At 40.5% G+C, this 22,224-nt stretch overlaps 1 protein-coding gene across 1 annotated transcript in view; it reads right to left on the bottom strand.

Moving 5' to 3' along the window:
- Positions 1-369: 369 nt before the first annotated feature.
- The window catches only part of MAOB (monoamine oxidase B), a 54,603-nt gene continuing 32,748 nt past the window's right edge, over positions 370-22,224 (bottom strand). The window contains exons 4-16 of the mRNA XM_049835003.1: positions 21,526-21,630; positions 20,664-20,755; positions 17,683-17,824; positions 16,229-16,378; positions 15,426-15,585; positions 13,894-13,990; positions 13,056-13,109; positions 9,182-9,239; positions 8,070-8,167; positions 6,852-6,963; positions 5,257-5,319; positions 4,683-4,843; positions 370-1,733 (exon numbers count right to left, since the gene is read on the bottom strand). Of these exons, the coding sequence (XP_049690960.1) occupies positions 4,688-4,843; positions 5,257-5,319; positions 6,852-6,963; positions 8,070-8,167; positions 9,182-9,239; positions 13,056-13,109; positions 13,894-13,990; positions 15,426-15,585; positions 16,229-16,378; positions 17,683-17,824; positions 20,664-20,755; positions 21,526-21,630 (1,287 nt within the window). The 3' untranslated portion in view covers positions 370-1,733; positions 4,683-4,687. The remainder of the gene's footprint in view (positions 1,734-4,682; positions 4,844-5,256; positions 5,320-6,851; positions 6,964-8,069; positions 8,168-9,181; positions 9,240-13,055; positions 13,110-13,893; positions 13,991-15,425; positions 15,586-16,228; positions 16,379-17,682; positions 17,825-20,663; positions 20,756-21,525; positions 21,631-22,224) is intronic.

The raw sequence follows: 22,224 nt of genomic DNA, 5'->3' as shown, positions 1-22,224 counted from the left end.
GAGAGGTATGTTCATGATGGGGACACTCCAAATCCACCTACAGCAATAAAAACTAATTCTTAAGTGTAAGGCAGTTGGTCATCTATATGTTGGGAAGAATTATTACCAAATGTGGTTTGAGTTTTTTGGTGTTTGTTTGGGGGGGGGGGGGGGGGGGGGGTGGTGAGGGTCTTTTGGCTTTTGGGGGGTTGGTTTGGTTTTTTTATCCTTCTCTCCTCCTTCTTTACACAGCTTGCTTTACTGAGAAAAGCTGAAGATACCTCACTGGCTTCAGGATGAAATGCAAAACGTTGTCTTACTAAGTAATACTCACCATTACAACCAAGTCAAAAGGGACTTCCACAAAAGAAAAGCCTTAAACAGTAAATGTGACATGACAATATTTATTGATTCTAATTAAGGTTAAAAAAAGTTCACAGCTGTCAGATAAAAATATCTGCAGAGCCTATTGAAAAGGGAACTTAAGAAGGAAACCAAGGGAGACAGTCACCACAGAGGCACTTGAGAGAATGCTACAGTTATAAAAGGCACAAATTCATCACACACACAGCATATATATTCCTGCAAAGTGAAGTCACTCTTTTTTTCCAAAACACAGAGGCAGGCATCACTGAACACTGACCTGTACATGACCACAGGAGACACGCTATAAGCAGCAGTCTATGACAATGCCTAAATGATTTGACTGTAGAGATACTTTGAAGCAAGCCTGCTTTGGCCATCTCATTTTTATCTCTGTTGAAGAACAGATTGTAAGATCAAGGTGATCTTAAGGTGGTGGAGATGGGAGAGGGAAAGTTAGTCCATTTAAACACAGGTCAGGTTTATTTGTGAGCATTTGTAATCTGCAATTTAAGTGGGTTTGCTTCTTGCCTGAGAGCAGTAGCAGATTTGCACTTCTGTAAAGTCTACCTCAGTGAAACAATAGTCCCACTGAGGATACACGAAGATTGTTGTAATAGAAGTCCCTAGCTTCTCCTCCAGGCCCTCGGTTCCAGTGATGGACAATGCTCAGACATATACTTAATTGTGATTAATGTCTTTGTTGTATTGACAGCAGATGTGCTATGTGGAATCAAGTCTGCACTGAGAAAAAAAAATGGACTGGGTAAAGGAAAGACAAGGGGCTGCCTCAGATTGCTCCACTTCCTTGTTATTGTCAAGGAGTTTATACAATTAGCTTTCAAGTACTTTGGTTAACACAAGATTTCATGCCCTGACCCGACATCCTTTGCAATATACAGTTGCTATCATAACAGTGTACAAGCAAGTAAACCTCTTTTTTTTTGGCAAACTCTTAAGAGCCTTACAAAATATGCATGATAACACAAATCAGTTTGTAAGAGACAAATACATTTAGTTCCATGGTTGTTCCTATAATACATTTTACAAAGCTCGTAAACTGCTGGAACTTTCATGATAGCAGATTTCTCATCACGTTAATAAATTAAGAATATAGCACAACTGGTTACCCGTTAAAACCAGACTTCATTCCTCTCTTTGAAGGGTTGGCATGAAGGAATTTTAAAAATGTAAGCCAGTGTGAACAGTTCCCTTTACCCATGGGGAAGCAACTTGATTCTCTACCTACATTTGTCAATTTTCTCATCACACTGGCATCCAAATACACGAAGTGCCTTTTACACGGAAGATGTTGAGAAAACAGCAGCAAATCCTTCTTTTTAATCCCATAGTGGTGATCAGCTCCGCAGCGTAATTGTAGCAAGACACAGCTGTAAAGACAAAGAGAGCATTCCTAATGCTTTGGCAGTCTGGAAGGAAAAAGACAGAGACTTCTGAGTGCTAATACAGATGTTGCAATTCAAACCTCCCAGCTTTATCAGATTTGGCTAGAAATCTCAGGGGATCCAAATTTCATTTGAGATTTCAAGTCACAGCTACTTTTAGTTGTGGCAGAATAACATGATAAATACTTTGTCGGTTCTTTTTCTCATTTTTGTTTCACTTTGAAACTAAGAATAAGAAAGGTTTCTAATTATATACCTTTTTTTTTTTTTTTTTTTTTTTTTAAAATCGACCAATCTCATGAAAAGCTTTGGTTATGATTCAGTTCAGTTCTAACTATACCTAACTTCTGTATTTCCTTGGATCTTCTTCCCCTGTGGCACACAACATTTTCTTGTTAGACCAGCAAAAACCTCTGCCAGATTCAGGAGCAAAGAAGAGAGAGATACATTTTGGATGTGAATAAAACCAGCTTATCCTCATTAGTCTCATGGATCTGCTCCCCTTTAGAGACCTCTGGAGTACTTCTAGGGCAGAAGCAAGACTTGAATTCCAAACAGTTTTGGCAGAGAAATCATCTGCAAATGCAGCAGTTCTTTGTATGTTAAGTATGTATTCACCTTCTAGTGCTTACAAGTATTGGGCCAAGATTTTAAAAATGTCTTCCCAAATTTAGGTTCCTATGTTTATTTCTGGCCTGAGAATTGTCTGAGTTTCAAAAGCTCTGAACTTACACAGTTCCCATTCAGCTTTCTGTTCCTAATTCATTTAGTAAATAAATCACACAGAGAAAGCCACGTAGAAGCACTCTGTGGTAGGCAAATGTCCCAGCCAATTAGTGCTCTATGTGATACAATGAGAAAGGCCATATGTACACTGCTGCACTGTTCTTCTGACTTAAAGATCTTTATGTTTGAAAAGTTCCCCTATGCATTTTAAAAGGCTGTTATGAGGATATTCATTTGTGATAAAATCCAAGCTGCTGCTACAAGAAGATTTTTAACTGGCACATCAAGTTAAAAAGAATGAAACCTAAGGGCCAGAAACTGATGCGCTGCTCACAAATATTACAGCTTTATAAGTGGTTCAGTGGATTTCCATGGGACTATTTGGAGAATGAAGTACTATTCTGCACAAGCAGGATCAGATGCTAACCCAAAAAGTCTGCCTGAGAACTGGTGATACAGTTCCTCTACCGTCTGCTCACACTAGTTGCTGAATGTATTATTATACTTCCTTCCATGGCTTTGTACTGAAATATAATTTTTTACATATAAAAAATTGAAGGGAGAAGTGGAGCAAACAGGCTCAGAAAAATTCCAGTTATCTCAAACTTGATGTGCACCAAATCCTGTTCTCTGATATACCTGTGTCTTCCTGGTTTGTGTTGTGCAGATGTAAACCAGCAGAAATACCTACAAAAAGGTACCATCATGTTGACAGGTAGGCACCTAAGGTTTTGGTGGTTGTGGGTTTTTTGTTTCTTTTTATCTTTCTTCTTTTTTTTTTTTTCTTTTTTTTTTTTTTTTTTTTTTTTACATTGTTTGAAAGGTACCAAGCTAGGGAGGGCAGAAGCACTTGCATGTGACTATCCTATCCATGGTTCTCTTTGGTCTCTCTATCATTTAGATCCTTGATTAGTTACCAAAAGTGCTCAGTCAGTACAACACAGCACAGCAGGCAGAAGTGGAAGTGCTAATCCCATCAACATGGTTGTTAGCAGAGATTGAAGCTCTGAATCAGCTAAACTGTGTTCAGCATGAAGCAAGTGTTGGGGGGCAGCTAAACTGGTTTTTTCGTTGGTTTTCAAGACCATTGTGCCCTACCAGGCAAAACACAGCATCAAGGTGTTCAAAGTAGAAATTTAAAGTAGATGAAAGAAAGAAATGAGGTAAGAAAAAAATATGTAAAAGTTTTTTATGGATGGCTTTGCAGCTTCCTGGGGTAGGCAGAGGTTGATTTGTTCTCTTGCTATCTTGCAGCAACTTGGGGAGCTAAAAGAGGACCTTGGAGGTAAAGATATGTCAGACAGGGTGAAAAAGGTTCAAAAGGTTGTGCCTGTATATTAGCACAAGGTTCCCCATTCACACTCAGGTCCAACAGCCTGATCTGCCATACTGCTGTACACATCAGCTATAGTCTGGAGCCTGCCAGTTTTCTAGGCAGAGGAGATCTGATCCCGCACAGGGACGGACTCGACTGGGACACACGAGTTCTGCCATTCCAGGCAGCGTGAAAGCTGCTGGGGAGCCTGAAATTCAACCACATTGCTAAAGGCAGTAAAAACATTGTCCTTTAACTCGTTGTAGGACAAATATGCCACTGGAAATGCCAACAACCTATGGTCACACTTGCATAGTTTGGATGGATAAATTCAGCCTGACTTGTCGCTTAGGTGCTGCCTGGGCTCTAGACATCTGGGTAAAAAGTAAAAACACTAAAAAGATCCTTACCAGTATTTTGCATGAACTAGTTAGTTATTTGTTAAGCAATGGATTTCTTTTCTCAGTCTACCACACAGGAAGGCAGAAATCCTTAGTTTACAACTAGAGATGGAAGTGCCTGTGAAGACTTGAGTTCAGGGTCTGGTTCAGATCTAAGTGTAAAAACAACTGGAAATCTCATCAGAACAGGCTTTATAGAGGTATTTTGTCACTTCTGTTCTGAGATCCAGATAAAAACCTCAAGGTGATAATGCTTGGCAGGGTATCCTAGAAATTCAACAACCAAAAAGTTACTGCTAGAAGTAGGCCTGGATTGAAAGGGTTCTTTTTCAATACGGATCACCTTCCTTTATCCCTCCCCTTCAGCCTCTTCTCTCTACTATTTTCTCCTCTTCCCCAGTCCTGATCTGATTTTGGAGACAGAGAAGTACATGCCAAAAAACCCTCCAAAAAAAAGGAAAACCGCTCAAGTGTGAGGCTTTGCGTTGGCACCTTTTTCAGTTTCGAACTAGAAGTCCCTTTCTGTAGGCAAATAACCCAGCCGCAGCCACAGAGGTGAAGAAAGTGGACAATCCAATCAGCTTTAGCAGTCCTGGCACAGACGGCAAGTTCCTCTCCCAGAAGGTTGTAGTGATGGGCAAAGCTGGAACATCCTGTGGGGAGAGCATCCATTATCAAAATAACATCTCCACTGTGAGAGGCAGGATGTAAATTGAGAGATTCTTGCGGCATAAACAGAACTCGGTTGAAGCACTTCATGTTATGAAGAAGTACAGTGTATCAAAATTTTCTGCTCAGTTAAAGGGAAGAAGAAGAGACACATGGAAAGGATTCATAGCCCGGTTAAAAAGTGCAGTTCTTTCTGATCCTGTATTACAGAGTTGTCAGATGGGTGACCTCTGAGTTTCTATCATGTTCCTGTTTAGGGAAGGGCAGTTTTGGTGAGTAGGGGAAAGTTTATTGTGGCTTTGATTTAGTGAACTTAAATAAAAGCAGTCAACAAAATTTTATCTCATCAACAAAACCACAGAAAAAAAAAATCCATTTAATCTACAGAAAGACTTACAATTGATTCAGGTTCTGGCTTCCAAATTTCACTGTCTGGAATTTTCCTCATAGCAAACAGTATCTGAAAATAAGAAACATTCTCCAGTAAGTACCACTCATTCTTTGGAAGGGAAAAAGAGTTGGTTTCAATTTTTGTTTTAAAATGGCATGATGAAGACAACAATTAAGCACATAAACCTCTGTGTATTCAAATTTTAAAAGAAAACTCAACCTTTGTACAACTCATTTCTGGGGAGGTCTGATATTTAATAAGATACTCCTCCTAGTGGAAAATAGAAACAGTAACAGAAAAACCTCTCTGTGCTTAGTTAGTCCATGCGAGATACTGGAACTTGAGTAGTCTCGTGGGAACAGGGTAATATGAATATGACTAAGCGTTAAGTACACACTCATGGCAAAGTGAGGTGTGCATAAACCAGCTACTGCATGGGCAAGCTACAGAGCCAGGAGTAGCTTGTTTTGCAAATTTTACCATGATGTAGGAAGAGGAACAGAATCCTGTAAGTGATGACAGACCACCACTTTCAGCCAGAGAAAAGCAAGACTAAAAAGAAAACCTTCACAATGGAAAAGTAACCATCTGAAGTATCAAAGATACTAGAAATCAGTAGGACAGCAAAGATTATCTGAAATTATAGTAATGAAAGACAGCAAGATTAACTTCTACAGAAAAATAAAATGGAGGTGGTGATACTAAAGTTCTTCCTATTCCAGGCACTTGTAGATTTAAGATTTGCTGCCTTTTACGATGGGCTTTGATTCTAGACAAGATACATGGACTGCGTCAACTTTTCAACACAGGAGAGTGCGAAGCACCCTTGGACTAGATTTTAAACATATTTTCCTTGCACTACTTCTGGAGGTTCTCAGGAACATGTTAGGTATAACCTTCACAAATGGGACAGTCTAGGGACAATTGATCCTGTCTTTTGGGGCAGGGGTATGGGCTAGATGAACTCTCCAGATCCCTTCCAGGCCCATTTCTGTTCCACGACTATAGTTTTTAGCCACAAGGTTCCCTTCACCTCATAAAACAAAGATGACATTTCTTTTACTGCTCAATAAACTGTAATATTCCTGAAAATACTTGAGGAATTGGCATGTTCTCAGAAGCAAAATATTTAAGCCCTTGTTTAATGACTTTATGTAAGGCTGTCTCAATGGTATATCACTGTGTCAATAGTATTGTTGGAAATAGTTGAGGAAGGGACTGGCTTGGTGTGCAGAGCTGCAGAACTGAGCTGTTCCTAGTGAGGTTAATGCCCATGATCTCTCGGTATGATAACTAACAAAGTGCCCATTTGGGGGAAAAAATGACTAGGTGAGAATCTGGGATTTCTGTTAAAGAAGGAAGGATTTCATTCCTGGAAACAGAGAAGAGTTTGATGAAATAGCCACAGCCCTTCCTAAGCACTCCAAATCTAAGTGCAAAACCGTCATCCTTTTTGAAGTCTATCCCCTTTGCAGGGATTTGCATCAAGATTTCAGAATGCCTGAAGCTGTCAACACTCAGTTCCCATTTCACCTCCAACCAGAAGATCATTTTCCATAGGATATTTGACAGTGTCCCCTGTTTTGGGCTTGCGCCTGTACCTCTCTGGCTGCTCTCTCTCCAGCCTGTACAGCCCCCTCCATGTATCCGCTCCACTCTGTGGCTGTCTCTGTGCCAGCAAAATAGATCCTGCCAATGGGCTGCCGAATAATCCTGGAGGGCGACAAGCAATAAGTCACATCAGCCATATCAGGAAAGATAACTGAAATACTTGGGTTAATATTACAATAAAAGTGTTTTAAATAACAGCAAGCACTTAAAAGATAGTAGCTTTGGGTGAGCTGAGCTGGAGAGTGAGTCTGCATTGTGTTTCATTTCTTACAGTAAACACAACAGTGTTCATATTTTCTAAATGTTTACACTGTTGGTAGGTGTAAAGGACAATTAATTTAAGATGAGATTTATTCTATCCCATGATTTTAGCCAGTGTCATAAATACCAATGCTAGGCATTACTGGTGCAGTGTAGGATTCTGAAGTAGATCCCCATGATATCTACTGTAACAAGCAAATGAAAAAAAGTTTTTAAAGTTGTTTTTTTTACTCTGTTTTTGCCAGAATTTGCAATAATTATAATTAAAATTACTTTAAATACTAAGGCCTCCATATGCTCTTCACTACAACTTCTTTATTGCTCTAAGTTCTTTTTACATTGTGAAAACTTACACTTCAAAAGTAGGGCTATGCCATCACATTAAAAACTATGTATCTGAATCCCATCACTGGTCTGACCAGTAAGACTTTTTCTTTTTGGTACATCATATTTTCATGCAAAAACTTATTTCAGAGAGGAATGTATACAATGACACACTGATTACTATATTAAACCTTGACTGCTAAAAGGAAAGGAACAGTCCAAAGAAATCACTCATTACTGTCAATGTTGGCAAGAACTAACTCTCTGCCAGTATTTATAAAATACCAGCTAAAGATGTGCTGGAAACGGTAACACCGATCTCAAATACACAAAGCCAGTTTTGTAAACAGATTGTGAAAGCTTCCCAACTCCCTTCCAAGAACATACTCAGCTGTATTCACCGAATAACAAAAGTGAATAAAACCCCCTAATGATACTGTACTCATCCATCATAAAGCCCAACTGAGACAAGTGGAAGGTTATGATATCTGTTTAGAATATTCCCCAGTGATCTTCAAGGTATAAAGCGAACAGTGACAGAGGATTTATGACCCTTTCTGAGGATATTTATTAACTTGGTCTTATCTTACTACTCCGAAGCCCACTATAAATAGAGACTGTACCTTCCATACTGAGTCATTATGCCTGGTGGGAAGTAGGCTGTGTAGCAGCCCCCAGAATACTGCTCTTCACACCAGTTCTTCTCTTCATAATGCACTGGCTGTAAAACAGAGATTAATTCACTCAAGGAAAGGACAAAGTCCTGAGGAAAGTAATAAAAGAACTGAGGAGACAGCAGAGAAGAATAGCTTATGATTTGTTGCATGTCAATGTCTGACAAGACGAACACATTTAACAAGTCTCTTAATGCAACATGGATCTGACACAATAAGCCTTAATTTTAGACACTGCCAGGTATTTTTAAAGAAACTAGCTAATCTGGCCACTGTAAAACATAATCCTCTTAATCTGTCAATGTAAATTTATGCTTTGAGCAAAAGTTTATGCTTTGAGCCATGTAAAGCAAAATTAACCTCTGCTGTACACAGATGTAATACTTGTAATATGTACATTGGATACAAATATATACTGTTAAAAACACAAAGTATGGCACTTGCATGGTTCCGCATACAATACCGTTGTGTTTAAAACGATGTAATCTCTAGATTGGTGTCTGCAACATTTAACTCGCATAAAATTGCCCTTAAAGGATAAACAGGGTTGTTCACATAAACTAAGTGTGAGATCACACAAATCCTATCAGTTATTTACCATTGCAGGGAAGAGAAGGCAAGGGAAAGGCAAAAAAACCCTAACAACAAAACCCAAACCAAAAAACCACATGCAGCAATGGATCTTAGCAACTAGTAAGAGAGAAGAAACATTATGCTCCACATAGACTGAGAGGGAAAAGCAAGCCTGTCACATCTGAAAACAGTTGAGATGTATGGTGGTAAGCACTGTGAATGGCACCCATGAACCCGGACAAAAACATACCTGCCTTTTAACTGTTTCATAAGCTCATTCTCACCCTCACTGTCAAACACAACCCAAGACTTGCCATGACCTTCTCTCCACTCCTCTGCAGAGGGCAGCAAGTGCTCCCGTAGCAGGTACCTTTTCCAAAATGCTACACAGTGCTGTGCCAGAGCACTGCTGCATTCCGGTTTCATTCTGCCCTTCCCCAGCTTAACAAGTCTGGCAAGAGACGCCGTGGTTTAGATTTTGTGCTTACATGTAAAGCTTCCTCTGATCCCAGAACCTTTGCATAGAGCTCACACAGCCTTGTCTTCCTGCAAGAGAAAAGCAACAGAAGACTTCTGTGTGAAGAAAGAGAAAACAAACCACCTCTAATACGTCCTAGTTTCAAGAGAGCAAGTATTAATATCTGCTTGAACTTGAGGTTCCAGCTTTTGGGGATCTATCCTAATTGGTCAGTCTCTGGATCACTACAAATAACTCACTCAAACTCCTGTGCTGTGTAAGTGCCGGTTTTACCAGCAGTTATGCAAGCCGTTCATTTAACATACCTCTAGCAGCCCAGATCCATACATTATCCAAAGGTTCTCCAGGCTGTCAGGAAAAGAAAGTAGTAAGGCATTGCACTTTTTGTCTTGGCACATAGCCTAACTTACGCTTTGTTCCTACAAAGATGCAGGTATTGATAGCCTGAGGCTCTCAGGGAATCAGTACTTTATTTCTGTATCTATAAAATTTTCTCCTGTTTTAGTTTATGAGTCCATAAATCCATGAATATACTTCATTCTGTAGCAAACCCCAAGTGCAATTAAGTTTGTTCCTACTAGCTTTTGGGTCTTACTGTTTACTGTTAGCCGCACTGCACCAATTCCCAAACACAAGAAGATCAAGATGAAATAATAGTTAACAATTACAAAAAACAAACATGCAAACACAACACTGGAAAGACGTTTACTTCTGGAAGCAAATCCTGTACTCCACAGAAAGCCACGCTGGGCACAGAAATACAGCAGTCCCAGCTCTGTAACTGTATGGGCTACACTTGCAGCTATATAAGAATATGAGGAAACCGTATCTATACTGCTGTATGAAGCACCCAGCTATACAGGAGGCCAGCTATACCCATGAGCAGCTGAACTTAAAGAATGCTATAGAAAGGGGGTGAGGAGGAAAAAAAAAACCAGGAAGACCTGAAGGCCCTTTGAGAAGGGTCCTCCCGTACAGGTTGGGGCTTGAGCAAGAAAGGGAAAGCTGCTACGGTTCAGGAAGAGCTGTGGCCCTGGGGTGATTTTGCTGCTGGCGGGTGTCAAGCCCAGCCTACTGGCCTGTAGGGCTCAGAGAGCTGCAAGATCTGTATATGAACATCCCGCTGCAGGCAGGGGGTGACATGAATCCAGCAACAGCCATAACAAAAGGGATAATTTCCTCCATCTCTCTCTGTCTCTCCCTAAGTGAGGTGACCATCATGCCCTGCAGACCACCAGCACGTACCCAGTGTCCGAACAGAATAAAGCCATTTTAACAGCATGATCCATCAAAGCCTCTGCTGTGGTCTGCCCACCACCTCTTGCAAATGCCCACCGGCTCCTGCTTTCAGGGCAGGTCAGTAACACCACAGGGCTCCACAGGAAAGGGAGTTATCACCTTGGGACCCATCTGCTTCTGCTCCTCCCAGCACCACAATAGGGATGAGAAGGACCCCTCTAGATCTGTCTGTGCCCTGCCCTTTTTCCACACATGACTTGCAGACCCTCCAGGGAGCTTGGAAATGGCATCCCAGAGGCTGGTAGGGATTCTCATGTACAGCCAACTGCAGGCCTCCAAAAAGGTCCAAGTTCACTGCTGTTTGCTAACTACATTGCAGATACAGATAAAGTTAGTTAAGATAGCCGTGAAATTGCCACCAGCACTAAATAAGAGGAATGTTATGCCTGGAGCTACCTAGGTAGGGTCCTGTTGAGAGTTACGCTGTGCTCAGTGTGGAAGAAGTGCACGTGCAGACACTCGGCTCTTTTTCCTGGTCTCTTATTCCACAGCAGTGTATGATACCATCACCTTTATTGCAAAGCTGTGAAAGGTAGGGCACAATCTAACCACTGTAATTACTCTCTAGCACCTGGCCTGGGAAGACCAGCTGGAAGGCAGCAGTTAGTTTTACTCCCTTCAGTCTGGCTTAGGCTGTAAAACAGTTTCCATTCCCTCCCGCAACTGCTGTTCCCAGCCATGACTTAGGATAGCTGCCACGGACTCTACATCCTACTCTTCGTATTCAAGGATTGCCGAAAACCTTCCCTTGTCATCAGTGTGATAAAGGGATAGCCCAAATTGTAGTGATAGGTGAGCACAGCATCTCGGCGAGATGCATCCTCTGTAGGGTGCCACAGGAAGCCTGTCCTCAGAAGAGATCCCTCCCTGCAAACATCACAACCTCCATCTAAACAACACAAACTGGTTTCACCCTGAGTGTACACTGGGGGAAGGTCCAGGTTCACGCTCTGCCTTCTCCCGGACCCCAATTTCCATTGGAAGGGGATTTGTGCTCATGTGCAGGACAGGAGCTGCAATGCAGCCAAGTGGGTTCCTGCCTTGGATGGCTGTGGCCAGGACTGCAGGAGCCAGGGAGGTATCCCTGCACCAGGGTACATCTATCAGGTACCAACCCAAGCATATTTCATAACCATGCTTTACCAAAGGGAAGTCCTTCCTAGTCTAAGGTTTATTCCTCAAAAGACAAAGAGTTCAAAATCCTTTTGTTTATACCTTGGCTGTAGGCAGCAGCAGAGTCAGGTAATTGTGCTAATGCTTCTAACACCCAGGGGAAAGCAACCTTTCCTTCATGGTGCCTTGCAAACAGCCAGGACAGCCGTTCATTTCACAGAAAGAGAAGCTGTTCCCAAACACTGCAAATGCTCAGTTGTATCTAGTGTATTGACACACAGCATAAAACACCATTTGGTGTTTATTACGGCTTAAAATGCTGGGCACACTGGATTTCAGAATACCTACACTACTTTTATTGTCAATTACATGCTGGGGGTCTATCTCAAAGCCCGAGTGCTGAGGAAAAGGCTGCCTTGTCCATTACTGCCCAAATTAAAAGTGCTTTGTGCTACCAGGCTGTCATTTAAAAAGACTGGGACATTAACAGCCCCATTTGGACCCATTATTCACAGACTGCTAGACCACCTGCAAAGCTAATCTGAGATGACTACATCTTCTCTAGTTAGACTAGCTATTACTGTAAAAACGTTTACTTGGACACAGTATTCCTTGTGGCATGCTTTAAAAACAAATGTATTTTCCCCATATCAAAATAAGGCTGTCCTCATATCCACACTCTCTACTTGTAGCTTTAATTTTATCTGATACTGTGAATCAGTGTGATGGAAAAAAACTCATTACTTTGTAAAATCTATTTTAGTAATAAACCAAAGAGCACTACTGTATGCAGAGATTTGTTTCAAGAAGACAGTAAAAAAGACCTTCATCTTGTGCCTGAAGGGCAATTTTTTTCCCCCATAAACTGAGGGTGGAGAGCTGGTGGCAGCTTTTTGACCCCTTCACGATGCTGAGGTTTTGTTTATGGCAGCTACAGCAACCTCAAGATTGCACTAAAGGACCCTCCAGGGCCACTGAAAGGACCCTCCAGGGCAATTAGAAAAAAAATTAAGCACAGTGGCCAAACCTGTCCCTTCTGACAAGCTTTCAAAGAGCTCAGTGCACTTGCAGGAAGCCAGAGAGGTGGCAGTGTTGGGGGGATGAGGCTGGCCCTGCACCCCTTCCAGTGAGGGCAGCAGAATATCTACACTATTTTCATATTCAGCAGCTTAGAGCAGTTCTTCTGCTAGAGTCACATAAGCAGAGCAGCCCTGCTGGAAAATGAGAACCAGGACCAGAGAGTTTCCAAAGGGCAGGGTCCAGCTACCACATCTGCTGCTGGTTTGTGGGAATTCCATGGGGCTTTCATCCAAAACCAAGAAAGATATTTTCTTCCTTAAAGCGACACACCTGCCTACTGTCACAAGGTTACAGACAACTTCCTTCAAACTGGGGCATTTTTTTCCTGCTCTGGTCATTTATAACAGAATTTTGACTCAGATTCCATGCAGATCTCCAGTGTTTGTACTTACCTTTCTTCTTTTGTGAGACCTGTCAGTCTTCTACACTTCCGAGCAAGAATGAAGCTGTAGGAAGATCATGAACAATTTACTTCCATTATGTTACTACATTTCCTCCATTATTTAAAATGCCAATACCTTATGATGGGATGCTGTGATTCATAGTATTAGCTTCTGGGTTTCTATCCAAAATATCTATTTCATCTCTCTGCATAATGTTATATGCTCTGCCTGCTGCTTGCAGGACTCACTGTGAAAGGAACCACTCTGAGATTCAGGTTAGAATATTTATATGAGCTGTTTCCCCATGCCCTTAATTTTATACAGCAGTGGGTGCAGGCATATAGCAACAAGAGGTGAAGCCTGGGACTGAACTGGAAATTATTGTTTAATACACTTTTTAAGACTGATCATACTCTCTAGCTGTTTTAAAAAAAAACAGAACAAAACAAAATATAATTCTAGAAACAAATTTTAATTTAAAGAACTGGAAGATTTGGGGGAGGCAAAATATTTGGAGAAAACTTTACATTTCTGCAATCACCCCCTTTTTTCTTCTCCTTCCTTTCCTCTTCTCCAATTTTGTACTTTGCCAAACAAAAAGGTAAAAGATGATGGTGAGAAAAACAAGAAAAACAGAATTTCATTTTTTAAGTTAGCAATTAAATCATAGAGATAACATTTTTTGAAAGAAAAAAAATCATAGAACATACTCACCACACACTGAGAAACTCAACCCTTTAACTACTTTAAAGTATTTCCCTTCAAAAGTAGCAGGTTTTCTGTTTCAACTGTTGCCTCTAAGACAAAATAAAAAAGGCATTAACTAGACACTTTCTTTGTCTCTTACCCTATTATGGCAGGAAAGCTGCCATCAGGCTTAGTATCATCAAGTGTTAAACTAATTGCAGCATCCTCATCTTCAATGATCATGGTACCACAATACCCTGTTAAGCACAAGGTGGAAAAGAAGTTAGGATCCATGCATCCAAATGCAGGAACAAGCTTCCAAGAAGTTGTGAAATACTCAGAACTTGACTGAAAAAAACCCTGAACAACCTGATCTAAATTCCCCCTGCTTTGATCAAGGCATGGGACTAGATGGCATCCAGAGGTCCCTCCCAATCTCTATCATCCTCTGATTCTATGATTCTAATACAGGGAGATACAAAAACAAAGGAAAGGAGAACAAAAAAACCAAGTAAAGCGACCCCCTCAAGTGACAAAGATTAGCACAGAGCTCCCTTGCTGATCTGCAAGGCAGTGTAGTATAGTGTTGCCTTGAGTCAGAGAGGTGCTAGATCCTCCCTAGAGGAGAAAGTTTAGATCTGAGATAGGCTGACAATCAACAATCCTTTTCAAGCATCTTTAAAATGGAAAATCAATAAAAGCACCTCCTATTGTTGAATTCATGATAGAAAAATAAATTATTCTGCAACCCAGTTAGCAAGGTAACTATTAATTGCACAGAAACAGATTGCTCTCAGATACTGAAGATGTTCAAATGCCTCTACCACAGTTGTTTTCATATATGACATTTATGTCAGACATAGGAAATATTCATACCTTGTTTTGAAAACACAATTGTTCTTAAAAGAAGGGTTTGAAGAAAATATGTTGTTCTTAAAAGAAGAACAATGGTGTTAGCAAAGAACAGTATGCAAGCTATGGGTTATATCAGGAAATAGGAATAATTTCTTGCCAATCCATCCCAAATCTAACATCCAGAATATGCCAGGATCCAGAACTCTTGAAATCATTCACAAAGATGAAGGGTAGATGACATTTGTAGACAAACACAGATGTGGACTCATTATAACCAGTGATGACAAATAGGTGCTATTACGTTGCAGTTTGTCTTAGATTTGGTAAGTTCTAAGAGAGCTAAGGAATCATGATGGAAGTATTTAGCATGTAAAGGGAGTCCAGGATGACAAGCCCAGCTGGGGATGTCTATGTGAAGACACCTTCAATTGCCAGTGCATCCAGAGGGCAGAATTTTGCAGGCTGATAATTGATGGGATAAAACCTCCTTCCATCACACATCACTTGTACCTTTACATTACTGTACAAGTGGGAGAGACTCATCTCATAGCCAGGTGCCACTGAAGGAAAAGGAGAGGACAACAAAGAACCACCAAGGCAATAAGCAACAGTCATGAGTTCTCCCTTCATGACTACCTCCTTTTTGTTCCCCCATCCACCCTCTCTTCCCAACCGCTCTCTCAAGTTTCTCAAACAGGGGAAGGCAAAAATGGCATAGAAGTGTGTGAAGTCTCCTTCTAAGGTCCAGCATCCTCTAAACACAAAGTCTACTCCATTACCATGTAACCCTCTTCCCTCTCTCTGTCACTACTACTCCTTTCAATTAAAATGTAATACCCTTCTTCCTCCAGAAAGTTTCCTTATAGTATACAATGCACTTGATGACTGAGCCCATGGGGATTCGGTTGATGAGCTGGTTTCTCATTGGGGGCAAAGGTGGGTTGAAATGAATCTTCAAACCAAGAGCTGGGGGAATTGCACTGATCACATATTTGCCCTGCAAAAGAAATTATACATAAGCCAAATACATTCTCCACTACTTCATCCTAAGTATATTGCTCTAATGATCTTGGCAGACATCTGGAGAGGCTGCAGGGTGTATCTTCTGAAGCAATTTTGGTATTTAGCATAAGAATTGCAAAACTGAACCCTCACAAAATCCCGCTTGTTGAACAACAAACAAGCATTATATAAACATCTCTTCGAATGATGGGCAGCTGCTCTTTCCCCAGCACTTAAAAAAAGCTCTGTTGTAAAAGTCCATTTGTCTCCCTTCCATTCAGACTCCCCTGTTACAACTTGGAAGCAAAGCTTGCCATGTTTTTCACAGAAGGTTCATTACTAAACTACATTTTTGTGTTCACCTTACAATTATCCTTTAATTCAAAAGGTAACTGAACACAAAGAAGAGATGCTAGCAAAGGAAGAGTTTGAATATACACTTTGCTTTTCAGGCATCACTTTAAAGCTCTATCATTGCTATTACTTCAGGACAATCAGAAAGTGTGACCATCTGTCATACTCACTTAAATCTCTGCTACATTTTTGTACAGGATTTTGGAGAAGTCAAAAAGGAAAAGCTGCAGGTTTTCTAGCCATCCCTGCACACACAGTTGCTTAAATGCTGGAGGTTTCATTACCTCATATAATTCATGATCTAAGGTTTCCACTATGACACTTTCACCCGACTGGTCAATGCGGACAACGGGCTTCCTCAGCCTCACCCGGCCTCCCAGGCGCTCCATCATTTTCTCACTGATCTGGCCAGAGCCCCCAATAAACTTCCTCTCCTGAAACACAGAAAACAACAACTCGGCAAAGCGGACTCAGCAGACCGGTGCTTGTGAAGTGTGTCTCAGGACAAACATTTTGCTTGGCATTCAAAACAAACTCTGTTCTTCTGTTGTTATCAAAACACTTTGGGGAAGTTTGGCAGTCTCACCTGGAAAACATACCCACATTACTTTCTTTTTCAGTGAACTCCTCAAATACTTCCCATATTTGACCACCAGCCACAACTAGAAGTATCAGTAACCTCATGAGAAAATCCCTTCTCATGGGGTCTCCAAATGGATTCCACAGACCTGCGTGAATCAGCAAGACTTCTGGAAAGTGCTTAAACTTTTAAACCTTTGTCTGAGTTCACTCTTATCCCTGCAGAGGTCTGTGTATCAGAAGTAGGAACCCTGATCCTCATAATAAGTAACAAGGTATAAGAAGTGATGTAGCTTACAGCAAAAATGTCCCCTGCAGTATATAATCTAACCTAATTTAAACTCAAATCACCTCTGACATAACAGAATTCAAATAATATTTTATTCAATGTATTTACAGTTAAATTATCTATAATTATTGCTTATCTATGCATAGTTATGCATTTTAACATGTTTTAATGTATTTATATTTTTAGTTATTTATTATTAAATAATTTGAATTTCTAAAAAAATAATTATTTCTAATACAGTTAGTAAAATTTACATTTCTCAAGTAGAAGACCGTTAACAGAGTCTTTACTTCCTTGAAATGCAGAAGCAGCACTAATATACCAGATTTCAAATATTTCAGAGCAATATCATATTTAAGCAGGGGTGTTCATTTTCTTCAGACTGATTTTAAAATCTTAAAAGTTTTAATCCATGGAAGCTTGCGTCTTTAGGAACCGAGCTCTGGGCTACATTTTCAGTATTAATTTGGAGCACTCTACACACTTGTGTAGCTAGCATTGCCATCTCCATTAAGTGCTTCTGAAGTGGTAGGCTTGCTTCAGCCTCACGACAGAAATAAGAATAAGTAAAACTTTCTTTTTTCCACTTGGATAAGCAAAGTACGTATTCTAACCAGAGCCCAAAAGGAAACAGGATACAGATACAAATCTACTGATGCCTGGGCCAATGCCTTCAGCACAGGAACAGCCTTCAACACCAGTTTTGCAAGATCCCAATTAACACATAAACGAACAGAACCAGTTATCAATGTGCTACTGGCTCAAAGTCATGGACATCTCAGTTGGCCCTCTGAACTAAAATAAAGCAGCAAAAGAATGAAGTTAAAACAAGGCCTGTCACAAGCTGCAGAAAGTGATGGCTGACAGTACCTGTCCTCCGTTTGTTGTTGAGAATATCCTTGTTGTCCCCCCACACTGCTTCACGTACCACAAAAACCAAAGGGCAGAGACCTCATGGGGTTCAGAAGTGACATCCACATTCACAAATAGAGTTGCGAAACTCTTGGCAGCACTGCAACAAAGACAAGAAAGTGAGTTAATTTAAAAACTGAAGAAGGGTGACAAGATTTTTCTTTAGTATGGGAGAGACTGTCTTCAGCAACCTCTTCTTTCACTGCGGGCAAAGGATTCCTTAATTTCAGTTGAAGTAGGAATCTATCAATCCCTTTTACCCGACATTTTTTCAAGTAACCCTGCTAAAAAGTGTTAATCAAGCACTGCTGTATTCCAGCCAAATTAGGGACGCATAAAAGCCCATGAAAGCTTATGTCACTTTATGCTACTAATGCGATGTTAGCTTGTCATCTTAGACTCAGGATAAAGGGAAGCAAGCCCTCCTGCCTTCACTGGACTCCAAAACCACCATGTCCTCCCATGGTTCTTGGGTTACATACAAGATCCACAGCTCTGTTTGCACCTTCTGAATGCCCATCCCTCAAGCACACACCATAGAGATTATTCAACACTTGTCATAAAAAAGTTAGGGATCTTGTCTAAGCTAACTAACTAAACTCTCTGGATTACTCAGCATCCCCTCACTGCCCACTCCTCTGCTGTGCTCAGGGAGAGTGCTGCAGCTGGAACACAATAAGGAAAGAAATGTAAGTAGAAAGCCGTACATTGATGCAAAACTCTGGCAAGAAAAGGGAAAGGATGCATTTGTTTGCTCAACTCAGTATGTTAAACTGGTAGCCAGTGGTGACGAACACAGAAGTGGAAAACTGTCCTGTGTCTGAAAAAGAATCACTGCTTTATGTCCTCCAGTTGGTGCTTTCATAACAGCCCTACTGAAAATTACTGTATAAATCTATACAAGATTTTGGGGTGCACTAAGAGAGAGTTAATTAAGGCTCAGGGAAACATTCCACCTGTTAGAAGTAAATACTTTCTCTGCCCTCACTCTGAGGAGGAGTTTAAAGGGACATGGACAGGACCAGGAGATGCTCAGCTTAACTGCATTGTGATTGACAGGGACTGAGATTTTATAGGTATTTCATATGCCAGGCATCAGGCAATCAATAATTTCCAAAGCCAGTACAGAATCCACTTTTAGTCGCTTCTTTCTTTCTTAAGTCTTCAAACTTTTAAAAAAAAAAAAAGAAAAAAAGAAAAGTGTAACTTCAATGTACTATTTCAAACAGCTGTAGCTCTACATAGAAAAAAAGGCATCTTCTGTCCTTTCTAAAAAGGCAAAGTCTTACTGAAGTAAAAAGCTGATCCATTTTCTGAAATACAGGTGCATTCTGGATTCATTCTTGATAGCCAAAAACAATACAGACAATATTTATCAATTTTTGTCTGTATAAACACATATGATCAACTCTGAAAGATATTTTGTCTAATGGAAGAATTAGTATAAGTATTGATATTTCAAAAGCAAAAGCTGTTAGACTGTGGTTAAATTTTCCTAGTTTCTGCTGCCTTCTCCCAGGGCTTTTCAGCATTTCAGTTCCCCAATTTCTCCTGGTATTTTACCTAGAAATGGCAGTATGATTTCAACCAACAGCACTCAGGGTATTTCCAGCATGCAACTCTAGCCAAAAGCAAATCTGTATAGTCTGTTAGATGAGAGGAAACAGTAGAAGATTACCCTTCTGGATCACTACCTTCCAGGGTGGGAAGTTTCTATGGCATGTTACCTAAATCTTGAACAACTGGGCAAATCAAGCTGAGATGCACATATAAAATCTGAAAAGCATCTTGGAATTAAGGGAGGCTGACAGTTATGCCAACATTCAGGTAAAATGTCAAGTCTTATTCCATCAGAATTTGAAAAAAATATGTCGGTAGTCACGTGAGCTATTGGATATTGAATGACTACTGATGCGTGGTGTTTTGCTAACTTGTATAGCTCCTTACCAAATCAGAGGTTCAGATGGCCAGCAGAACCACCAGCATACATTTCTATTTGGTTTTACTGAACATGGATGATGATACAAACAAGAAAGAGTTTCTATATGTTTTTGTGCAATTGTCACTCTTGTTAAAGCAAAACAACCAGAAGATTAAAAGTTTTTGGAGAAGAGCCTACTGTCCATTAACAAAGATCATGTTGCACTCTAGAGGCTGTCTGAAGCCATAAAAATGCCCCTGTCGATGACAGTGTCAGCTTGAGTGGGTGCTAGCAGGCTTCTGCACCAAGCTCATACAGACTTGTGGCAGCCACATGTCAGGTGCTTAGCAATTCTGAAGAGGTTTCTGTAGAAATCAATCTGCTTTACAGCAAGGCGGAATTACTGTTTTCTTTTCCTTCAGTGCGAAGAAAACCAATCAAACTGTTGTTGAATGGCAAGTAAAGAAAAATTGCTTTGATGTATACATAAAAACAGGAAGCATTTTCAGTTTCCCTGTGTGGTATATAGTGCAGCAGTTAAACAACAGAATGATAGGTGTTAAAGTGATTTAGTGCTATTTCAAGACAAATGTTATTTTTATAGCACTTTGGTAAAATCAGCTGGTCCAGCACAGAATAAATGGGTGTTGTTCCATCAAAAGTTTCATTCAAAAACCTGCTGTAGCCAGAGCATTTTTCTCTTAAAGGTTAAACACACAGTAAAGAGAGGGAAAGTGCACATAACAGATGAAGTTACTACCCATATCTTCAGAAGTAACCCTCCCCAAATTTTCATTTTATCTTTATTTAGCCTAAAAAGTTATGGAAATATAACAGAATCTACTGTGTGTGCTGACAGGTGTTGTGGTCCATTATTACAAGATTTTCTCACCCCATTCTTTTAAAATAGCTGCATTCTAGTGGTAGTTTTATCTGTTTGCAAAGCAGTAACACTTATTTGGAGCTCTAAGGTATATAAATATGAGCTATTGTATTTCATATTAAAAGAGTTTCTTACTTTGTCCAGCAAATTTTATCTATGAAGTCTTGCATAGTCATTTTGTCCCATTCTTCTGCATGTGGAGCCTTCCATGGGGCTTCGCTGGGAATCTAAGGAGACACAAAAGAGCATTCATAAGCAAATGAATTAATGGCATAAGAAAAAGACAACAAACACAATCGGTCACAATCAATCTCATCTTTACATGGTAATTCAGCCTGCAAATTCCTGGCAGGTAATACAGCGAACTTATCAGAGGATGCTTTTAGGTTTTTTGTTGTTTGTTTGCTTGTTTTAAGATTTTTTTTTTTTTTTTTTTTTTAGATTGAAGAATACAGAATAATTTTAGAGTTAAGAACTTTGCCTAGAAAGGCAACATACAGTGCTGGGGAATTTCTCTGAGTTATTCCATATCTCTCCCATTCATCTATGCAAGTAACAGCAACCTCTTCTCAAAGTCTTGTAGCTCAGTCAATGAAGAGCATACGCAACTGGTAACTAAAACAGACAAGTTGAATTTGAGGGTGAAGGGCATACACTTGAGGCCTACCAGCCTCTTAAAATATTACTTACCCAATCGTCAGGCAAAGTGCTAAAGATCACAAGCATAAACCCCAATGTTCATATATCCAGAAAAATGAAGGTATGACTGGAGACTCAGCAGCATGGCCTTCAGAAGAGCTTGCCAGGATGCCACTTACACATGTACTCTGACCATCAGTGCATACCAAAATGCATGGCATGATGCTGCTCTTGCCATCACCAGGTCTGTTCAAGCTAGAGCAGCTTTGCCTATCTGCATCCTACTCCCAACTTCACTCTGCCCCTCATGGAGGCAAAGCCAAGCTAAGACGGTCAGCTGCAATTCCTCATGCCATACCTCCTTTCCCATTTCATCCATGGTCCTCCATAGGTTATTGTAGTCCAGGAAGGCCAACAGATTCCACATAGGAGGGAATGGACCTTTAAAGGGGTAAGACTTACCCTACAAGATAAAAAACAAACAATAACATCGTAAAAACTAAATACAACCATAATCATGGCTTCCATGTGCAGGAAGCTGCACCAAATGGTGAAGTGTTCACTGCAAGAAAGCACAAATCTAATCAATACATGTAACAGCTTCAGACAGATTGTGTCTGTGTACGCACGCAGAACAAGAGACAATGGGCACACACTGAAACACAGGAGGCTCCTTCTGAACATCAGGAAATACTTTTTCACTGTGAGGGTGACCGAGCCCTGGCACAGGTTGCCCAGAGAGGTTGTGGAGTCTCCATCCTTGGAGATGTTCAAAAGCTGCCTGGACACAGTTCTGGGCAACGTGCTGCAGGTGGTCCAGCTTGAGGAGGGGGGGTGGACCAGATGACCTCCAGAGGTCCCATCCAACCTCAACCATTCTGTGATCCTGTTATACTGCATGTGCAACTTAAGTGTGACACACAGTTGAATTAAGTCAGTTGTGTGCAGAACTTACATTGCCTTATATCTTCAAAGCTTTATATTGGGTGCTTCTGGGCAACAAAATGAATACCCTGCAGTAGAGTCACTAAGATCAGATGAAAAAAATGAGACAGAA

This window comes from Accipiter gentilis, chromosome 32, assembly GCF_929443795.1.
Source record: "Accipiter gentilis chromosome 32, bAccGen1.1, whole genome shotgun sequence".
NCBI lineage: Eukaryota > Metazoa > Chordata > Aves > Accipitriformes > Accipitridae > Astur > Astur gentilis.
Note: the sequence above shows the minus strand (reverse complement) of the source record. Positions and strands in the feature narration are given on the sequence as shown.